This window comes from Plodia interpunctella, chromosome 10 (genome assembly GCF_027563975.2).
Source record: "Plodia interpunctella isolate USDA-ARS_2022_Savannah chromosome 10, ilPloInte3.2, whole genome shotgun sequence".
In the NCBI taxonomy this organism is placed as follows: domain Eukaryota; kingdom Metazoa; phylum Arthropoda; class Insecta; order Lepidoptera; family Pyralidae; genus Plodia; species Plodia interpunctella.
Genome location: NC_071303.1, coordinates 1,128,780 through 1,137,828, shown reverse-complemented (window position 1 = coordinate 1,137,828; position 9,049 = coordinate 1,128,780). Strand labels below are relative to the sequence as shown.

The 9,049-nt window shown below is 36.3% G+C and overlaps 1 protein-coding gene across 1 annotated transcript; it reads left to right on the top strand.

The window, feature by feature from the left end:
* Positions 1-5,951: 5,951 nt before the first annotated feature.
* Positions 5,952-6,872, top strand: LOC128673252 (histone-lysine N-methyltransferase SETMAR-like). Its single transcript, XM_053750982.1, has one exon. It carries the CDS (start codon positions 5,952-5,954, stop codon positions 6,870-6,872), a length of 921 nt encoding a protein of 306 aa, XP_053606957.1.
* The last annotated feature ends 2,177 nt before the right edge of the window (positions 6,873-9,049 follow it).

The window sequence follows — 9,049 nt, the reverse complement described above, 5'->3', positions numbered from 1 at the left end:
GTACCACAAAATAACAGACGAGCGTGCCACTGCGCCAGACGCGCGGGCCTATTGCTCAGTCGTGTTGTTTTCACGTCCGTCGACGTACAACGTCGACATTGCATGAAGTTTCGACATACGTCAACCTACATCAGTATCAGACACATAGAAAATAACGGAGCCGCACGCAGCATCGTTGCAATAGCGGACAAGCTGTGCAGTGCATAGTCTAGTCGTCAACATTATTATTTAAATGCAGACACGGTTACATTTTTTTATGAATTTCGTTTTCTACATAATTATGCTGGGAATAAGGTACACTTTTTGGGAATATATATATTTTTTCGTATATTTTTGACGTATTTTTATTTCATGACTTCGCCATTTTGTCTGGTAAAATTAAATATCCACAATCGGCAAAGATATCTTCGAAAAAATATATAACCTTAATCTTATGTAATCGTAATAAATCCGTACAAATTTAAATACAATGCAATGGTGTACGGTCGGCGAAAAAATTCGAGCATTTTAAATCGAAGAGAAAGCACAAAATAAATATGTTTCCGAAGAATTTCGGGCACCGCATTGGTTTGGACGAAATTTTATCTTTGCGCGCCTCATTTGGACTTATTTAGTGCGGGACGATTCGCGACGGAAGAAAAATAAACATTTTTAAATTTTATTAAAAATATATAAGACTAGGTGTTGCCCGGCGCTTCGCTCCCGTGGGAATTTTCAGATAAAATATAGCCTATAGCCATCTTGGATAATGTAACTTTCTAATTTAATTTGTTTTTTTTTTAATTGGTTCGGTAGTTTCGGAGATTACCCGCTTCATACATACAAACTCACAAACACTTACCTCTTTAGAATAATAATATAATTATATCTAAAATACGATCTTATTGTAAAGGCTTGCTAATATAATATCAGCAACTTTGTAGGCACCTGGCGTTAAAACAGCGTCACAATGGAAGTAATCTCATTAATAATGAAAAAAAAAAAAAAAACAATTTCGTGTCTGTGTACCCGCCGATCGGTGCATCGATTAATTTCAATCCGAACAAGTCATATCGTTAACATGTCATTCGATTTTTGCAAAAACAGTACCGATGAAAAAGGCAAGAAGATGAATGAGTTTGGTCTGGCGAAAGTTTTCTTTTATTAATTGATTTTTTATTGGGGTCAACGACCCGCGCCTTGTACGGTAAGTTCTGGAAAATGATTGTTATAAATGATACAAGAATGGGAGCTAACAATTTTGATACGCTTTAGTTGATCTGTTTATTTGATGATCTAGTTCTTGCTACGTTGGTTGTATGTTATCTTTTATACGTCTTTTATACATCTGTCAATAAATGCAGTATATGAAGCATATTATAGATCGGTGACGAATTAACACGTAAATAATAATAATTTTACCACTCGGTCTAGCAGAGTTGGATTCCCTCTGAAATCTCGAAATGTTTAAATTAAATTTTAAATTTGCCTAAAAAGAATATGCGTCACGTATAACAAATAATATACTTAACTCCTTCTAGCTGATGATAACATCACAAGAAGATATAATTTTATGAAACACCAATTTTCTCCGCCTTACAGAGCCTTATGTTTTAGAGGTCTTTTGACTTCATAAACCCATGCCCAATCGCACAAAAAGGGAGAAGCCACAAAAGGGAATAAAACCACAATAAATAAATAAATAAAGAAGGTAATAAAGCAAACCGTTTCGTCTCCCATCACCTCACTTCCTAGTCGCACCTAAATAGGGCAATGTCGATAAATCTAAAGGCTAAAGCTTGACTTATAGCGATATTTAAATGGATTTATTATACATGTCGAAGCGGTGGTGGTGTGATGGTTAAGACGCCCGCCTGTGAATCGAAAGGTCCCAGGTTCGAATCCTACTCGTGCCACATGAGTTTGTATACCAATCTGACTCATGTATAGTAGTTTTCATCGACCACCATTTGCTTCCGGTGAAGGAAAACATCGTGAGAAAACCTGCACACTGGTTGATTCTTATTAACTTGTGTGTGAAATGGAGAAGGCAATGGCATACCACTCCATCAATAATGACTACGACCATCAGCCATGAGGAATACGACATGAAAAATATTATAATCCTTATCAACTTATTTTTGAAAAAAATTATGAGATAATGAAAATCTGGAGTCGAGAGGGAATTGAACCCACGCCCCTGTCTATCCGGGACAGTGCTCTTGACCACTGAGCTATCGAGACCATGCCAGTTCGGCTGAATTAATTCATCTCTTTACGTGTTACGCCGACGTACAGTATTTTCATTTGAGAGTAGTAGGTACTCTGAACTAATCAACATAATTAATTAATTTTAAATCAATTAATTATGTCGATTAATTCATAATTAATTTTTAATTTTAACAAATAGTTTAAGTGTGAATGTGTAGTTAATTTTATATTCGATTTGGGCATAATATATTATTAATATTTAGACACTGATAATCACAAAAACTGTAAATTGTGTTTAGAATTTATGATATCTAATAATCAACATATATTCTGTCAGTATATAGCGATATATTCAGTCATAGCGTTAAAGCATAACTAACTGCGTAAATATAATATTATGTGAATATTTTTACAAAAATATCTTCACGTACATCACATTTTGAAATAAATATACTTTTTTTGCAAAGTTATAATAACGATGTCGTTCAATCATAAAAGGTCTAAAACTGAGCAGTCGCTGAAATGGTTCCCGTCCCGTTCCTGTGGTGTATGGTTCCCGTCCCAGAACAGAACCATTCTACATACTTTGTGTCATAAGATGCAACTAAGTGATAAAAAGCCGTAAATGTTACGCTTGACAAGCTACAAAGAGTACAAAGAGTGTTGATGTCAGTTAGGTGGCCGGTCGTAAAACCACAGCCAAATTTTCAAAACTTAATATGTAATTACGCAACTCTGCTTCGAGTAGGTAGTTACAGCCGCGAATGAAACCGAGACCTCTAATCTCTCTTGTACAACTAATAATATTTAATGCAAAACCTCTTATCGCGTATAGTCAGACCGTAGCCGTATTCCCATTTACTTTGTCTCCGACGCGCTGTGCACATCACCCCTTATAAAGGCTAAGGCGCACCGCACAAGTTTAATTAGGTGTAATGAGCAAACCAGGTGAGAAGTCACTCATTGCAAATTAGTGTTAGGAAGGACGTTTTTGGACTTAACCTCCAAAGACACAGCGTGCATTAAAAAACAGTTGTTTCAAAATCAAAGCATGTAGGTATTCTGAAATCTACAGAAACTTTGTGACATATATTGCAAGTTTAATAAAAGCTTGTAAAAATTGGTGTGAACAAACACACTATTACCAAAAGGTAACTCGCAAGGCAAAGCTATCGTGTTTCTCAGCCACAATTGGAGCTTAGTTTCCACTTGCAAAACTATTATTATTAAATTATTACATTTGTAAAGAGTGGTTTTTCATATAAATTTTCATTTAAATTTGAAATAACCACCTCAGCTACTATAAAGTCAAAACAATGTTGTGTTAATGAACAGAGGTAAGTAATGGTGTGCAAACTGGCCCGCGGGCGATGTGTGATAGCCCAGTTAGTGAACCAGTAGCTGGACTCAACCAGACGAGCCATTTCTTCTTTTATTGTCGTATCCCTCATAATTGAAGGTCGTGTTAATTACGTAGAACAAACACACACAACAACTTTCTTGGCACTATTAATGGAGTGGTTTGCCATTGCCTTCTCCATATCACACATATGTTAATAACCAACTAGTATGCAGGTCAAGATAACGGAAGCAAGGTTATGGTGGTCGATGAAAACTACTATAAATCAATCAGACTGTTATAAAAACTCATCATGGCACAAGTAGGATTCGATCCTGGGACCTTTCGATCCACAAGCGTCTTAACCATTACAGCACCACAGCATCAAGATGAACAATTAATATATTTGAAGAAAATTTACAGATCGTAATGACAGAGCGGCCGCAGCGGTCAAAGCGCACACAACTTGAAATCATAAAATTGTAACATTACTTGGAGTGCTTTTTTAATATCCTATATATTTGTTTTACTGCCCTTCCCTTAACGTTTCCTAGATTAAAACGCTAGACGGGTAAAAACCACCCGTGTGAATTGCCTCAAGAATCGCGTGTGGCAGTCGACATTAAGTTTACAAATAAATCGTATGTACTCTATATGGAATAGGAGATGCATTGTTATCCAAGATAATTAATTAAGTTGGGAATAACTTAATTAAAATACGGACCTTAATCCTTCTTGGGGTAAATATATTATATATGATATTTCTATAGAAATCTTCTATTATAATAATGTTTGTAAACCTGTCTCCAAAAATTTCTTCTTCATAGTCATATTCCTTATGGCTGAGGTTCATGGTTATTACGTGGCATGAAACACACACAACAACTTTCTTGCCATTATTAATGGAGTGGTTTGCCATTGCCTTCTCGATTTCACATACAAGTTAATAACAATCAACCAGTCTGCAGGTTTCCTCACGATGTTTTCATTCAAGAAAATACAATTTCTTACTTTTATGTTGCCTGTGGAGACTTTTAATTGACTCTCTGTTTCATACTATTTTTGTTACTTACTCTGTAAGTTTTCCTAAATATTAGGCAATAAATAAATAAATAAAAAAAGAGAGATGAGATTTTCACACTCATCACTGAACTAAGCTGGTGACAGACGGACGGATAATCAACTTGCGAATAAAATATAAACTCAATTTCAAACAAAATCTTATACTTACTATTCTATAATTAGTACTTCGCATCCGTCATCGTGGCATTTTGTTGCCCTACAGTCTTCAATGATCATCCATGAGAGCATTATATCATCCAAATATCAAGGATATATCATTGTTTGTTTACTGAATCTAAAGAAAATCGCAGGTCTTAATGTGTTGAGTAGTAAAGTCGAGAATTCTTTGGGTAGATGAAGTAAATTGTGTCACGTTTTGTTACAAATTCCTATTACGGTTACATTGAGTAATGTTAAAACAGAACGCGCGTAAGTGGTTTTTTTAATTTATGAAAACATTTATTTATTTATTTTATGATGTTTACATTAATCGTATATTTCCCTTTACTTAGTAAAAAAAATGCAGAGGATTACTACAACGTACAGTCAACAGCACATGCAGTTGCCCTGCATGAGCCTCTATGGCGCGGTAATAGCGATGAGTTTGCAATGAATTTGGAAATACACTTCAACATCTAAATTTACATATTATTACACCTGACTGAGTCTATAATTGTGTTTGCGCAGATGTGTGTCATCTAGGTGAAGCGGTGGTGGTCGAAAGGTCCCAGGTTCGAATCCTACTATTTAATTTATATACCAATTTGATTCATGTATTGTATGGTAAGTAGGTTGTTTTCATAGACCACCACTTGATTCCCGGTGAAGGAAAACATCGCGAGGAACCTGCACGCTGGTTGATAGTGTGTGTGACTATTTGCCACTATGTGGTGGTTAGTAATCGTGAAAGTCATGTCAGATGCCTTTAGGCGACGTTAATAAAGTTTGTTGAAGATCTAGGTGTATTGCGTTGATTCTGAGCACTCTACTACAAACTAAAATAACGTTATACTAACTTCAATCTAGATCGTGTAACTCAAACAAAAATGACCTTTTGCTTATATTAAAAAAATGATTGATGCTCTTGCGCACATTCATATCTTATACGGAAGGATTCAAAATGCACCTCAAGTTATATCAAATGTAAAGGTTATTATGTGAATTAAAATTGATTAATTACGAGGGGAGGTCAATAAGTTCGCGGAATGGAGTGGTTGGTGGGGGTAGGTTTACTCGTCCAGGTAGTTACTAGTTGAGCACCTCATTAAGAGTATATATATATCAAGTTTGAACGTAATCGGGTCATTAACTTTTGTGTTATCGACCTGTAAACAACTGAATCGGGAAGAAATCAGCCAGTATGGAGAAAATTGAACACCGCGCCGTTATTAAGTTCCTTACCAAGCAAGGAAAATCCGCTCAGATTATTTTTCAAGAGCTGTTGGCTGTTTACGGGGACTCTGCCCCTGGAAAAACCATGGTTTACAAGTGGCATGGTCTTTTCAAACAAGGAAGAGAGTCCATTGAAGATGATCCACGCTCCGGACGGCCAATTGAGGCCACCACTTCGGAAATCGTCGAAAAAGTAGAAAAACTTGTATTGGAAGATGCCCGGTTGAAGAAGAAGCAGCTTGCAGCAATGATTGGAGTATCCGAAACCATTATTTTGAATATTCTACATGATCATCTTGGCATGACTAAGGTCAGTGCAAGATGGGTTCCGAGAATGCTCACGCCACTTCAAAAACGTGAACGTGTCGAGTTTTCTCGTCAGTTTTTGGAGCTCTGTGGAGAGAGAAAGGAAGAAATTATGGCCCGGATTGTTACTGGTGATGAAACCTGGGTTCACCACTATGAACCTGAGTCGAAGCAAGAGTCGATGCAGTGGCTTAAAAAAGGCACACCTCCTCCAAAGAAGTACAAAGTGACACAATCGGCTGGCAAGATCATGGCGACTGTCTTTTGGGATACAGAAGGCATTTTATTGATCGATTACAAAGAACGTGGTGTGACTATAACGGGACAGTACTACGCTTCTTTACTGGAAAGATTAAAAGAAGCTATTAAGGAAAAAAGAAGAGGAAAGTTGTCAAAAGGTGTGCTCCTTCTGCACGACAACGCACCCGTTCACACGAGCCATGTTGCGACGGCTGCCATTCACCGATGCAGCTTCGAACAATTGAACCACCCACCCTACAGTCCAGACCTGGCACGCAGTGACTATTATCTATTTCCAAAAATGAAAAAAGAGCTGCGTGGAAAAAAAATTTGGCGACGATGAAGAAGTGAAGTCGGCAATTTTGGCTTATTTTGACACCAAAGATAAATCATTTTTTTTCGATGGTAGAAATAAGTTATTTGAGAGATCTGAAAAATGTATTAGAGTTAAGGAAGAATATATTGAAAAGGAAAAATAGTTTGGTGTTTAATTTCAACCCCCTTCCCCCTTATTCCGCGAACATTTTGACCTCCCCTCGTATGTGTGACTATCAATGTCATTTTTCTCTAAAACTAATAGCATTCTGATTGATTGCTTACTCGGAATTGATATAGTATTTCACATTTTTAATTTAGATAAATTAATTTCTACACTAGCTTTTGCCCGCGACTTCACCCACGTGGATTTCCCACGGGAATATTTATTCTAAAAATGAAAGGTCCCTATTTCCTTCTTAGTACTTCAAACAGGCAGATAGAGCGTAAACAGGTAACAAACAAACATACAAACTTACTTTCATATTATTTATGATTAGAATTTTGAAGTTCATGCTCAAGTATATGTGTTACGGCTAAACCCCAAAGCACGGTTACATCTAGTTTTAACCGGCCTCAAATGAATAGATGCATATGCATGCATCCATACGTTGATTGGCGGCGATCGGATCCCACAACCGCGCTGGGAGCCGAGCGATGCCGAAGAAACCAGAGATCGACGAACACGTCAAGATTCACCTTCGTATCCTTGAGCTTGACTCAAGGATTCACCTTCGTATCTTGAGCTTGACTCAAGGATTCACCTTCGTATCTTGAGCTTGACTCAAGGATTCACCTTCGTATCTTGAGCTTGACTCAAGGATTCACCTGCGTATCCTTGAGCTTGACTCAAGGCTTCACCTTCGTATTCTTGAGCTTGACTCAAGGCTTCACCTTCGTATCCTTGAGCTTGACTCAAGGCTTCACCTTCGTATCCTTGAGCTTGACTCAAGGCTTCACCTTCGTATCTTGAGCTTGACTCAAGGCTTCACCTTCGTATCCTTGAGCTTGACTCAAGGCTTCACCTTCGTATCCTTGAGCTTGACTCAAGGCTTCACCTTCGTATCTTGAGCTTGACTCAAGGCTTCACCTTCGTATCCTTGAGCTTGACTCAAGGATTCACCTTCGTATCCTTGAGCTTGACTCAAGGATACGAAGGTGAATCTTGACGTGTTCGTCGCTCTCGGGTTTCTTCGGCATCGCTCGTATCCCATGTACTCCTATCTAAATAATTATTCTATTTCTTCTAAATAGTAATTTTATTTGAAGAACCTACACCAGAACCTATATATATAAATACAGTCTGCAACAAAAGGCAAGCAATTATCCTTTATGTCTTTGGATAGATGTAGGTTATGGAATTAGTAGGTACTAAACTTAATAATCCAATAGGTTTAGCTGTTACCACCCCTTCTAAACCTCGGTAGCAGACTCGGATGGTTACACCCAGGTCTTGATAAAAATAATATTAAAATATAATAATTTAGATACAACATCGAAAACATAAGAGCATCTGTTTTAATTCATCAAAAGACAGGAAGAGACCTCATTATATTCTAATGTATGAGAGAATTCGTGATAATAATTAATTATGTAATCTAAACATGCCACTGGAGCCCACGCAGGAGAAACAGACAAATTTATACTAACAATGGAAACCACTAAATGGAAAAGTAAACTGAAAATCTATAGGTAATTGCCATAGCCATTGGAAGATTAGAAACGACAACTAACATTTAAGTAATAACATATTAATAATTATTTTTTATAGCAAAAAGAAATAGCTCGCTGCGTCATTTCTTGAAAATTTCGTGGCGATTTTTTTCAAGTATTTATGATGTTTATGAAAATAATGCAATTTTTATTATATCAGAAATATATATAATTTTTATTATATAATTTATTATCAGAAATATATATAGAAAATCTGTCAAAGTTAAATAAATGTATACTTCAAATAGAAGCTTTAATATTCCCCCTTATCCTTAAAATAAAAGCTATAAAACAAATTTTAATAATTTTTTATATTTAATTTTTATCAATCACTACTTACTACTGTCACTATTTTTTTAATCAATTTTTATGTTGTAAAATATAAACAAAATAAATTAATTCTAACAAAAAGAAATATTTGACACTGAGAATAATTTTTGCAGTAATAAATCTTGCCTCTCCTCTCGAAACTAATTTAACATGACCTTTCTA

Coding starts and splice junctions, on each gene's coding strand:
- LOC128673252 (XM_053750982.1), top strand. CDS start 5,952: ATGGAGAAAATTGAACACCGCGCCGTTATTAAGTTCCTTACCAAGCAA.